The sequence below is a fragment of the Vanessa cardui genome, chromosome 7 (assembly GCF_905220365.1).
Source record: "Vanessa cardui chromosome 7, ilVanCard2.1, whole genome shotgun sequence".
Lineage (NCBI taxonomy): Eukaryota > Metazoa > Arthropoda > Insecta > Lepidoptera > Nymphalidae > Vanessa > Vanessa cardui.
In genome coordinates this window covers 5550655-5565039 of record NC_061129.1, presented here as the reverse complement: position 1 = coordinate 5565039, position 14385 = coordinate 5550655, and the positions used below count along the sequence as shown (strand labels likewise).

Below are 14385 nucleotides of genomic sequence, written 5' to 3'. Positions count from 1 at the left end.
TTTATATTTTGTATCTAATATTGTATCCGCAATCATTATTTTTTTTCAATAAACAACCGTTAATACTATTAATGAAAAAACAAACATCATTAAAATGTGTACCTATATCTACAGGTAAAGTACCTTTTTTGGGAAAATTGTAATTAGTCTAGTTTAAGGCAAATTGATTGTACAAAAAGCAATGTTTTTAAGTATGTATTAACTAGCGATCGTAATTCATCACGCTTGACAAGATATTCTCTTCTAATTTCATGGACGTTAAATTAAAAAATTAACCGTACGCATAACACCGTCAGTTTATTTATTAAAAAATATATTTTTTTTAAAAAATCGGTATTTTTATATTAAACTATTTAAGAGGGGTAAAACATTGTTTCATATATTCGCTGCGAGGTAAAAGCACATCCTTTGTAAGGGTAATAAACGTCTCGTAGTCGCAAATCGACTTTCCACCGCAGCCTTCGATTGGTAAAACAACACCGGGTCCTCCAGCTTCCGCAGCATACACGACCTGTAACATAAACAGAATAAGTTTATTAGAAAAGTTGAGTTGACTTAACAACACTATGCACACCTGTGATACACATTTTGACTAGTGAGTTCAACAAAGTAACTAACATTTCAATTATCGATTCGATTATGACACTTCAATCGTTTATTTTTTCGAATACTATCAATGTGGTGTAACAATGAAGATTATTATTGAATATAAGATATTGTGACCGTTATGCTGGTAATTCAATACAAATGAGAAATAAAAAAATATAATTACTACATATATGATATGATGATGATGACTTGATGGTAGGGCTTTGTGCAAGCCCGTCTGGGTTGGTACCACCCACTCATCAGTTACTCTACCGCCAAATAACAGTACTCAGTATTGTTGTGTTCCGGTTTGAAGGGTGAGTGAGCCAGTGTAACTACAGGCACAAGGGACTTAACATCTTAGTTCCCAAGTTCGGTGGCACATTGACGATGTAAGGAATAGTTAATATTTCTTACAGCGTCATTGACTATGGGTGATGGTGACCACTTTCCATCAGGTGGCCCATATGCTCGTCCGCCAACCAACCACAAAATAAAACTATATATTGTAATGATAAATCAATCCTAGTTATAAACTAAACGCTATATATTATAGTCACCATTATTCCGTATTTTCCTGTTTTCTCATTCTTTCTAAGTTCAAGGGAAACAGTCGATCCATATTTGGGCTGGTGTGGCTTAAATACTCTGGCGGCTGCTAAGAGCGCTGCCACGTTATTTTCATGTCCCGAATATAGACGTAACTTCACTTGTTCCTCGGTTCCTGCGATTGCAGCGTCCATTGCTTCAACTATTTCAGCCATTAGTACACCTGTTTATCAAATTATAATATTTCTATAAAAATATCTAAATATAAAAGTGGCTAAAAAAACGCTTTAGCATTATTTCAGTAATTATTAGTCCTAAATAGCTCTTACTCGTAAATGTGGGCTCACGGAAAATGGAATATTGGACAAATTCAGATACTGGAATCTTTTGGATTATGTGAATGTGCAAAACTTTGAAGATCTTTTGATTAATTACGTATGTTTTTGCAACGACAACAGCCTGTAAATTTCCCACTGCTGGGCCTAAGACCTCTTTCTTTGAGGAGAAGGTTAGGAACATATTCCCACACTGTCCCAATGCAGGTGTGTGAAATACACATGTGGAGAATTTCTATGAAATTAGACACATGCAGGTTTCGTCACGATGTGTTCCTTCACCGTCGAACACAAAATTAATTATAAACACAAATTAGCACATAAATGTTTCGTGGTGCTTGTCTGAACTTGAACCTGCAATCACAGGTTAAGATGCACGCGTTCTAACCACTGGGCCCTCTCGGCTCGAGTATTTGCAAGATACCTTGAAAATTCAAGGGAATAATATTACCTCCAGATAATCTTATCAAATCATTGTCGTGGAATAAACTAAGGTATTCAATTTTAGTCATTTCTTTAATTTTCGGCATTAAATCGTCAACCCACTGTGGAAGTGAGACGCCAGTGTTATTCTGAAAATCAAATTGTTTTAATATTATATTTTATAATTCACGAATAACTAGCTTGATTGATTGTTTATGTTAGTGCATCCTGGACATAAGCTAGAATCCAATAGTTTATTAGTAAGTTTATATCGATGATGAAATATAAATATTTTGTTTTATGTCTGTAATATGATGAAATATCAAACCATCACTATAATTGAGGTTATTGTTTTATATTACTGGATTAATATAACTTTGTAAGACACGTCAATACAGCAATTGACAAATGTCTTTATTAAAAGTTGGTCTCATGATGTTAAGGGACTTTCTACAAAAAAATAATAATAACAGAGACCCCGCTAGTAAATGGATTAGGTAACTAATTACTTAATAATATGAAATAGTATCATACCAATGTCTGAAACAAATTGTCCAAAAAGAAAACATTTTCTGGTGTTTTTATATTCGCTCCTGTTTTAGCGCTTAAAACTTCAAATAATTTTTCGTACGAACTTATTGCCGTGCTTAGTGCAGGCACTTCGTAAACGCTGTTCTTTAATTCATCGTATCGTGGGCAATTGGAAAAATGTAGAAGCTGTAAAATAAATTTGAATGAATATACACATATTTATTTTAAATAATTAATTTACACGAAAACCTCACCCGTTCTGTCCAGTTTTTATATAAACTCACTTATGTTTTGTATATCTATATGGTTACTTACATCGTCATTGTTCCATTCCATTGTGTCATATGATATAGGCTGCCAATCCAATTCAGGATTCCACTTCTGAGCCGCTTGTGGGGGATACATTGCCGCCAGTACAACCAGAGCGGTCATCTTAGTACGCGCGTAGTCTGTGGTCCGCACAGATATCTCATCGGGCAAATATAACTGAGATATGCTATCATTGTAGCGATTTCTCAAATATTCCCCCACTAGGAATGCACGCTCTTTGCCTCTCTGTCAAATTAAACGATTAATAGCAATAATAAAATATATTTTATAATTTTTAATTACTTTTTAAGTCTCTTCTCTCAAACGTAAGGTTGTCATAAAGATATCGGTGGTTCAGTGATCTCCGGTTGTAAATATTGGTGAATATTTTTTTACGTTTTTAGCAATAATTAAAAATAACAATATATTGATAATATAAGAATGAGTTATTATATGATAATGAGAAAGTTTGGAGAATGAAGCATAATTATTTGAAAAGTATCAATACTTGTATGTGTACAAATAATCCATATAGGCTAAAAAAATGGATAAATTTCGACCTCATTTGATACTGATACATATTACGAAATCCTTAAAAAGGTCGAATTAAAACAATTTCACAATTACTATTATCAGACACACGTATCATACTTGTATGTTTTAAAATAAAAAATATTAAAAAAATATAAGAAAAGGAAACAATTGTAAAATTGTGCAAAACTTATGACCGTTACCTAATTAATAAGTTAACCTTCAACTGTTCGCTTCAAACAAACACATACACATACTTCAGTAATTTGTATGTGTGCGAATATCTTATAGCCTAAACTACAACTTACATTTGTGAGGGCCTTCTTTCCGTATGGATAGAAAATACTATCATTAAATTGTCCTGATGGATATTTATCTAACTCTACTTGATCCGGTGTTCTATCGCCATGTCTGAAAACCTAACAAAAAAGATGATCGTGTTAAACATGACAATTTATTCTATGAATTATTTTTGTAAGATATGGAAGTTTTTCCAATATTATACTCACACATTTGGGTTTAATAAACCGAAAAATATACTCATAAATATTTCTATATTGTGGCAATTATTGTTATAAAGTATAATATGTATACGTTACATATAATGTAAACGTTTTTGTTCTTTTTAATAGACTGGTGTGTATATAGTGGTAAAAGCTTTTACAGATTTTTTAAGGTTTTTTATTTTGACATGCGCACACACGTCGTTAAATAAACGTCAGAATAAAAACTATATGCAACATACTATGTGATTACATCTATATAAATTCTAAAATTGTTTATTTGTAATTATATAGTATCGATTTTAATTGACAACTATAGGTTTATCTTTCTTCAAGAACACGAGTTGCCATTTTTCCGATGTTGATAAGCAACTTGAGCAAGATAAAAACACAAATAGCATTATTTTTTTTAAGCTTGATGTAATCATTCAAATAAAATAGTTCCATTATGTTACAACTAGAATACTTACTACAAAAGACAGCACCAATTGATTGTAGTCCAAGTCAGGGGTTTCAGAGTTAATCGTATCATAGAGTTCTATTGGTAATTCTTCAGGCATCCACTGATCTACCGGCGAACAAAAAGCCGACACTATCACAAAACTAAACAAAGGTATCGCTTGCAACATTATGTCGAACGAGATTTAATAACATAATGTCACTGCCTTAACAAGTCCATGTGGACTGCAAATGTATGAGATCAAATCCTATTTATATAGTTTCTACCAATTTTCAGTACGATTTAATATTAAATATCTGCTTTAAAATCCCTACATACCATGTGTTCACGGTGTATTTTGATATCAGTTTAAAAAACGCGAAACTAATGTACTTTCATAATACTCTATATAAGAGCTAGTACTGGTAAGATAATAATTATGAAATTAAGGCACATATATTGTATAATTAAATATATGTATATTATTATTATATTAGTATACCGGTATTTTTATAAATGTCAGAATTAGCAATCTAAGTCCTTAAGACTAGATCGTAATGATGTAACCAATCAAAAAACTTGCTTGTTATAATATCCGGCTATAAAATACTTGTTGGTACATGTAAATAAAACAAAAAAAAAATTAGAAGAAGAAGTAACGAATATTCAAAATAGGTATCGTTTTTTTTAATACAATATATTTTAAACATGTTTTCAAAAACTATTTTTTATTTTATTAAATAATGTAATTCAATATACTAATCTGCATAATAATCATTTATACCTGTAGAAAAAGTTCGTCATGTCACAGACACGTATTGGGCTTAAGACCTTCTCAGGATGCCGTGACAAATAGCATGATACTCTCTTAAGTCGACATTTGAGTGTGTACCGTATACTACATACACACTTCATTATATGTACATATTATACAAGTTCGAAGACTTCGCTCCTGTTTTAGGGATTTATCGTCAGATATTCGGCACGAAAAGTAGCCTATGGCCTTTGCTTCTCCATGCTTAGTTCATAGCAAGTTTTATCAAATTTTGTTCATGATTTTGGCTCTGAGAGAGCAACAAACAAACAACCGATAAGCCGGAGCTTCTTTAGTATTAATGGTATAAGTATATAACGAAAAAATTCTTGTATGTAACGGAACTCTTATTTTTCTTTCACTTAATATTAATTTATCGTTTTACTTAAACTATGATTTTTCTCAGTAAGCAAACATCACTTGTTGGAGTTCTGTCTTGTTACGGAGTATTATAAACGTTAACGTGAACACATAACATTAATTTTAAAATTATCATTGACATCGTTGTAGTTGTCTATATTTTCATTAATAAAATGCCAGTACATTTTGTTTTCATCTTCAAAATATTTGAAATAATGATTTATGAACGAAATTAATTAAATATACTTCTTCTCGTTTAAAAAAATGTCCAATTATGTGATATTACTGTTTTTTTATGCCCAAACTGAATAAGTAAAAAATCGAAATAAGAAAAAACTGTTTACTCATTATTTAATTTTTTTGTTACAGGTATGACAGACGTCCATTACAACGAACAATCGCTCCTGGATCAACTGATGCTGTGTACGGAGTACGTTGATAAAGCTGAGCGATACGAGCTTCTGGGACCTTTGTACCGGCTCGTGATTCCGATATACGAGCGAAGGAAGGATTACCAAGCGCTGCTCACGTGCTACCAACATCTCACCAAAGCATACGCTAAAGTCATCGAAGTCACCAATTCGGGGAAAAGACTTCTGGGTAGATTCTACCGAGTGGCCTTTTTCGGAAAAGCCCACTTCGGCGACGACGAAGAGGGCATAGAGTTTATTTACAAGGAACCAAAATTGACGTCACTCAGCGAAATCTCAGAAAAACTTCAAAATTTCTACGAGCAAAAATTCGGCGCTGACTGCGTCAAAATGATAATGGATTCGGCGCCGGTAAGGAAATACGAATACATTAGACCGGTACTTAAGATCACTTAGATAAGTTATTAATAAAGACATTGATTTTGGAGGTCGAACTCAATTCTGCGAATGCGTAAAATTTCCAATTCCACAAATTGAGTGTAAAAAAACTACAAATAAGATCATTCGTTTAGGAAAATTAATTTCAATTAAGCATTATTAATTTCTACAAAAATCGCTCATATAAGTTATTAACGTCATAATGCTTAGGATTAAATATTAAAGAATGTACCTTCTAAGATTGGTGCAAAATTTCCGAGGTAGAAATTTACTAAAATAAAGAAAAAAAAGACAAGCATTTTAATATACTACGATTTCGTCTATTATAATTAATCTAGTTTAAAAATATTCATATAGAAATGATTTTAATTTAAAGTGTTATCTTTATTTTGTCAATAAGGAATGGAAAGAGCATTGTTGATCAACAAAAAACGTTTGATATACATAAGTACGAGTTATTTTTCATCTTTGATAATGAATTTACTATAATTTAATAGTTTCAATTTACTTTCACTTTTCTAGTTTCAAATTTACACACAGTGTTGGTACTTTCGATTATACGAAACTCATATGTCTATTGTAGAGCGTTTCTGTCAGTTATATGTATAATGAGTCGAGATGGCCCAGTGGTTAGAACGCGTGCATCTTAACCGATGATTGCGGGTTCAAACCCAGGCAAGCGCCGCTGATTCATGTGCTTAATTTGACTTGATAATTCATCTCGTGCTCAGCGGTGAAGCAAAACATCGTGAGGAAACCTGCATGTAACAAATTTCATAAAAATTCTGCCACATGTGTATTCCACCAACCCGCATTGGAACAGCGTGGTGGAATATGTTCCAAACCTTCTCCTCAAAGGGAGAGGAGGCCTTTAGCCCAGCAGTGGGAATTTACAGGCTGTTGTTGTTGTATATGTATAATGTATATATGATAATCAACAGGTGAACCGCGATGAGTTAGACAGCAAGCTGGCTTACATCCAAGTGACGTGGGTGCGCGCGTCGCCCGAGGGAATGTCGGCCACGCACTCGGCAGGCGAGGGCTCCTTCGACAGGGTCCACAACGTCAGGCGTTTCGTCTTCGAGACTCCCTTCACCAGAGACGGAGCCGCGCGCGGGCCCGTACATCATCAGAGACTACGGCTTACCCATCTCACTGGTATGATATATCATATTTTAGATACACGCTACCATTAACGCCTCCTTAGTAACCTTAAGTATCCGTGAAATATTATTGTTTAGTTATCGTCTTTGAGTCGGTTTTATATTTAAAATTACATGAAAATTACCTCAGACTTTTATTAATATAGAATTGTAAATTACATCACCATATAATTATTAAGTCGTGTAATATTTCATATAATACCCTTGTTTTCCTTATCGATGCATGGATTCTAATAATAATTCTATTTATAAAGAAGATTAAATCTTCTTAACTAATTTGACTTTGTATTTTTTAAATGTTGAAAAAGAGTAACTACTGAGTTTCTTGCCGGTTCTTCTCGGTAGAATTTACTTTCCGAACCGGTGGTAGCTTCACTTAATTGTGTGTGTGTAAATGACGTTTCAAAAGTGCTTGTAAAATCCTACTTGAAACAAAAGTTATTTTGATTTTGATTTTTATGGATATTTAAAGTCAATGTTAACGATTCCAGTACATATTGTAATAAAATATGTTTGAACAGCTGAAAATTGGTTCCCGTATGTGAAACGTCGGGTGCCGGTTATCGAAACGCAAGTGGAAGAGAAAAGTCCCATAGAAGTCGCGGTTTCCGAGATGGAAAGTCAGGTGGGCGAGCTAGCGGAAATCGTCAATGCTAAAGCGCCGGATATCAAGAAGCTGCAACTCAGGTACTTACAGAAACATTCTGAATATCACTTGAACTTGGAATATAAAACTTTAAAATATGATCTAAATTAGCTCACCGTCTAAGTGAGTCGAGATGGCCCAGTGGTTTTGAACGCGTGCATCTTAACCGATGATTGCGGGTTCAAACCCAGGCAAGCACCGCTGTTTCATGTGCTTAATTTGTCTTTATAATTCATTTCGTGCTCAGCGGTGAAGGAAAACATCGCGAGGAAACCTGCATGAGACAAATTTCATAGAAATTCTGCCACATTTGCTTTCCACCAACCCGCATTAGAACAGCGTGGTGGAATATGTTCCAATCCTTCTCTTCAAAGGAGAGGAGGCCTATAGCCCAGCTGTGGGAATTTACAGGCTGTTGTTGTAGCTCACCGTCGTAAAATTGTCTACTAAGCAATAAATGATTTCAAATGATGTCTTATAGAAGTCATCATCACAAAAATCTGTTATTTGATTGTCAACTTTAACTGATTTAATTTAAGGCACATTTTACAAGTCGTAATTTATACTTAACGTTTTCATTAAAACTATATGTAAGAATAATTTAATAATGTCATGTGCTCCTAATACACGATGAAATATTACCTTTAATGAAAAATATGTAACAAAGATAATCTACTGATGCATATTCGTAATTTATTTTCAGACTACAAGGCAGCATATGCGTTCAAGTTAATGCTGGTCCATTAGCATATGCGAATGCGTTCCTCGACCCAACGTTAGCTCCGATGTATCCGGATGATATGGTCGACAAATTAAAGGCTATATTTAAGTAAGTATTTTTGGCATAATATGGCATTTCCTGGAGAAAAAATTGCCATTATAATAATATGGTTCCAAACCTTCTCCTCAAAGGGAGAGGGAGCCTTAACCCAGCAGTGAGCTAAGACCTAAAATTTATAGGCTGTTGTTTGTTGTGTAATAGTATGCAATTGAAATGGCATAATCGATGGGAAATTGCGGCAACTTACCTTTTCGTTACCTTCTTCCAGGGAATTTCTGACAGTTTGCCACGCAGCTCTTCAGCTGAATGCAAAATTAATAAGCTCCGACCAGGTGACCTACCAGGAGGCTCTCGAATCAAACTACTATAAGCTGAGCGACTCTCTCTCGAGCATGTTGGGCCAGCCCTTGCAGGACATACTCGTCAATGGCAACCTCAGTACTACCGTCACTGGGGTCGAACTCGATTCAAGCAATGCTTAAAACAAACTTCTATCGCTATATCTATTGCCAATTTAAGTAGAAAAAATTTGAACTAAATTACTAAAGGTGGCAAGCATTTTTGCCAATTATCGAATCGCGATAATATAATTTAGCCAAATATATCTTAACCATACTTGGGAAATAATGTAACTCGGTAATGTATGTACTGACTATCATAATATAGAATAGGTACGTACGGTTTGCGATTACTTTTTTAAATTATGATAGTTCGTATACATTAAACCTTTTCTAACAGTACGTGATATAGACTGTCAAGTATAAGTTGGCGTTCCTGTGGCAGCACCTGCTACACCCTTTGTGTTGCCACTTTTTTGTTTATTTTAACAATATCTCCCTACAAAATAATTCTCTACGTCTCATTTTTAATAGATTTTGGGTAAGTTTCCTTAATAAGGTTAAATAAAACAAATAAGATATAAATGAACAAAAAAAATTAGTACATGTTTTTGACACACGCCAACTTACAATTGACGCGCTATATTAACGTACAATTTTTCTCTTCGGCTATCGATTAACAAAATTTTTCGGCGTATTACCAAATATATACCATAAATGATCTTAAATTTATTTAGGCCTATTATAAAGCGTATTATAAATTGATATCAAGACATTTTATCAAATAAAGGTCTGCATGTAATCTCATTTTTATAAAAAGGTAATTTTTCGATAAACTCTTAGCTAGGATTTCTGTAATTCTAAACGATATCTCTAAGATTGCTCTTTAGTTTTGTAGCCAGTTAGTTTGCAATCGATATGAGTATTGTTCAATTATAATATAATTATAATCTCAACATTAATTACTATATTTAATATTCATACATAATACGAATCTTAAATTAAATTTATATTGATGTTTTTATAGGCAAATTACAATGAAAACTACATATTTATTAAATTTCAAATAAATATGATAACAGTGAACTCTTCATTAAGAAAACTTTAGTAAACATAATAAAAATACAGAATACACTATACAAGTCAATTACAAAATCCTTCCTGTTTGTAAACAATTTCTTGCAAGTTTGACAAAGTATTTCTTTACTATAACAAAAATAAATAGGATGAACTACTGGGCTAGGATGGCCAAATCCGAAGCTCTAAGGAATAACAAAGAATACTCAAAGAACACTTAATGAAAACTAAAACTGTATCCAGAAATTAGACTTATCAAGTAGGTATTTCTAGCCAGGAATAGAAATTAATTTTTCAAAAATCCTAGGACTATTTTTATTTTTTCATTAAAATAAGGCCTGTATCTCAAATATTCCATTGAGTTTTATCTTCTTTCTCTGATTTAAAATATCTTTAATATAATATCCTATCTATACAAAATAGGTTGTCTGTATTTTTACACTATTTAAAATGACGAACAAAAATATATATCATTGCAGTTATACAATAAAAAGTGTGATTAGAGAATGCTTTTTGTGACTTGTATATTAATAAAATAGACAACTTTCTTTTAAATCTCTATCGAATAATACCGCCTTATTTGTACAAACATGACAACGGCAATAAAAATAAGTTATTAGTTTGTATCCAAATATTATCAGGAACTATATAAATAAGGTGTTGCCATATATAAAAAGAGTGATACGAAATCGTTGCTAATATCCGATTTAATCGTACCGTATTCCCTCCGTATTTTGACCTTTTATCTTTACTAAAACGTAGCAAAATCAATTACAACTTTATACAACTTATCCCAAATTTATAAGTATTATGTATAAAATAATGAAATAAGATTTAAAGTTCCTTTCTTCAATTTCAAACTTACCTGATTGAAATATGTCACCTATTTATTATGTATTTTGAAATACATACAATCATTATACTTACGTAGATAGAAATATACTTACACATTAATATGTATATCGCTCAACCAAAATGTCGTACCTTTCCTAAACTAGTTATAACTTGTGACCTATGTGACAAAAGCCTAGAGCCACGATTAAAAGAACTTTTGATTCGTTTCATAGACAAAGAATGGGCTTGAAGGGCGATAAGTTATCCGAGCTACAAAAATATAGATTGGCTTGGATTTGAGGCTATTGCTAAGTTCTCTGACAAAGAATTCTCTACTCCTTCTTGAAATATGAACACGCGCCACGCTAACTACATTGCTGTAGATAGAATTACTTTCAATACTAAACATGCGTTCACGAATATCTATTAGTTAAAACACAATATTCTCCTTTAAATAAGCTTTTTATAGATTTTAAACTTTCTTACATTTTATATGTAGTCAATATATGCAAAGCATAAGATAAAGTAAATTAAAAGATATAATATACTGGTATATTTAGTTATTTGCAATATCAATATTTGCATTGCATTATTATTTAAATACACTAAAAACTTTTGAGAAACGCTATCACGTGCGCTACTTATAAGTCATTTTTCTTTTGTTATAAAAGTGCGATAGCAATTTTATTCGATCTAATTAAAGCCATGTATTTGTAACAAATAGAAAATCAGAAATGTATTTCATAATAGTTATAATTTAATTTAAAAATTTAAATACATTTTAGTACAAGTTGATGTTCCGTTTTAATTTTATGAGAAGTTTAATGTCAGTGTTTATTTATTGTGTTGTTAGTATTGGTAATTATGTTACATATTTCTATTTTTTTAAAGTAATATATTCTCATTATAATTACTCTTCTCATTCCAGTTTTTTTGTAACATTATCATAAATATCAAAATAATTATTGTAGTAGTAACATAAAATTGATAATACATTGTAACCTTAGAACAGTTTAAAAAAAGGTTTTCCAGTTTGAAAATATAATACAAGTTTCCCTTTTGTGACTACAAGATAACTGCTAACATTCTTTCATGTTGGTATTTTTCAATTATTGCAAAAACAGTGAGCAAATAAGCTTAAAATAATTTTGCATAACTTTATATTATAATATTATTTCAATGAACTCTAAAGTTCGTTCTTTCTAAACTAAGTTAATTTATAAAAAAGAATTAGGTGTCTGCTTTTTACATACAGGTAAAAATATTTTCAATTCAATTAAAAATACTACCATTACACTTAAAATAGTTTGTAACGAATTTTAAAATGACATATTTAGATCCAAAGTTTCAGTTTCTGTTTTCAAAGTAATTTACTAGAAAGTACAAAATCATTTTACATTTTGCTTAAACATATTTTGGTGGATATCATAGTCGATACAGTTACAGTTACTTTATTGAATACCTATTTGATTTATACATTGTGTTAAATAAAGTACTTAACATCCTTCTTCTTTTTTCATTCTTTTTTGTATTTGAATTGTTTTTATTTAAATGTGAATTATCAATATACTATAGATAGGTGCGCCATAAAGTGTATAATTAATTGTTTTATGTACTCAGTAGTAATTTTTACAATGTATCTGCACAAATTAATATAAATCAAGGAATTTGTAACTTGATCTGATTTGTAATCTGGATTTGCTGTTTTAATACATTTATAAGAATAGTTAATGTTTTTTATTTACTACCCACAGACAAAATAATTAACAGAATATTAAAATTAGTTAAGGGTACGGCTGTGCTCCCGCCAAGAAGGGACTACTACCTTTACTACTTTCTTTTCTCGTCATTCATGTCGTCGTTTTCTTGAATGTTTATAACTTGGGCTTGGATTATAGCATATAAACAACGTTCTTTTCAATTATGTTGTCAATACTCCAACTTATTTATGGATACCTGAAAAACCCTGATATCGTCACCTATTTCCTAATGCCCTAAAAAGCTTAAAATTTATAAGATAATATTATTAGACAAATAACAAAATTATAAAACTGGTAACTTTTACTGATTAACTGGTAACTCCCAAAACAAAATTAGGATATGGAAGTGTGTGTGTATTAGACTTTCGCAATTTTGACGGAAATCTGAAAATTAATAAAACAACTCCTAGGTATTATAATAAAAAATTATAACTCCCAATAATGAAAAAATGTTGTCACAAGCCACTTCTCTCTTCTTGTTGTCAAGACGAGAAAAGGTGACACATTGTCAAAAAGTTATAAGATCTCATGTAGATCCAAATTCCAAACTGCTAACTCTACACGCCCAGAAATGGCCAAACAACTTAGATGTAGAGTATTTGTGAAGTTAGGCCGTGTAGAGCACGCAAAATTTATACGAATCCTCTTGCATGCATGCATTTTCTATAGGTAGGCGTTGTTGGAGCGATGAGCATTAAGCATAATATTTACCAGTATGTTTTTATAAAAAGTGAAGCGGAAGGTAATAATAACTACCATGTTATACATATTTTTTATTATTTGTCCTTTATATTTCTTACAACTCTATTCTATATTGTTTGCTCGTTGCTATAGCGACGTTCCTCTTTTCTTTTCTGTTACTACAGTTGTCATCGGTAACAGACTCCGTAGCATAAACTAGCGAATGACGTTCCGTAAGGAATGGTTCGGGTATTCAATCCACTCAATGTATAATCGGATGTGACGTCGCTAATAGTCGTAACATAACTTTGGCTTTGGCTTTGGCTTGGCTTGGCTTGGCTCGGCTTGGCTCGGCTTGGCTATGGCTTTGGCATTGGGCTTTGGCTTTGGCTTTGGCTTTGGCTTTGGCTATGGCTTTGGCTTTGGCTCGGCTTGGCTATGGCTTTGGCATTGGGCTTTAGCTTTGGCTTTGGCTTTGGCTTTGGCTTTGGCTTTGGTTTTGGCTTTGGCTTTGGCTTTGGCTTTGGCTTTAGCTTTAGCTTGGCTGGCTTGGTTCTACTCGACTCGGCTTTGCATATAGCGTGGCGTTACAAAAGACTTAAAATAAATGACGAGAAATTTATACTCCTTACGCCTTAATGATACCTCCTTCTTTCTACCCGAGTTTTATTGTTATTATTAAATTATTTATGATATAAGTGCCATAGAAGCAGGAAGCTCATGTGATGGAAAGTGATTTCTACCGCCCATAGACTACTGCAACAATGGTGAGCTTGCATGTGCATTGCCAGCCTTTAAGAGATGCTCTTCTCTTGAAAGTTTCCAACTTCTATAGGTTCGATAAAAGCTGGTTCCACAGAGAGGTTATGCGAGACAGAAAATGTCTTAAAAATCTGTTAAACTGTTTTGAATTT

The 14385-nt window shown here is 32.4% G+C and overlaps 2 protein-coding genes across 2 annotated transcripts in view; one reads left to right on the top strand and one right to left on the bottom strand.

Moving 5' to 3' along the window:
* LOC124530805 (dedicator of cytokinesis protein 9) overlaps window positions 1–12761 on the top strand; it is a 42443-nt gene extending 29682 nt beyond the window's left edge. The window contains 5 exon segments of the mRNA XM_047105112.1: window positions 5752–6164; window positions 7133–7349; window positions 7876–8041; window positions 8704–8829; window positions 9050–12761. Of these exon segments, the coding sequence (XP_046961068.1) occupies window positions 5752–6164; window positions 7133–7349; window positions 7876–8041; window positions 8704–8829; window positions 9050–9263 (1136 nt within the window). The 3' untranslated portion in view covers window positions 9264–12761.
* Window positions 334–4440, bottom strand: LOC124530804 (venom acid phosphatase Acph-1-like). Its single transcript, XM_047105111.1, has 7 exons — window positions 4240–4440; window positions 3575–3685; window positions 2742–2981; window positions 2430–2612; window positions 1924–2044; window positions 1149–1360; window positions 334–511 (listed from the first exon to the last, which is right to left on the bottom strand). Exons 1-7 carry the CDS (start codon window positions 4396–4398, stop codon window positions 350–352), a joined length of 1188 nt encoding a protein of 395 aa, XP_046961067.1. The 5' UTR covers window positions 4399–4440; the 3' UTR covers window positions 334–349.
* Window positions 12762–14385: the final 1624 nt, after the last annotated feature.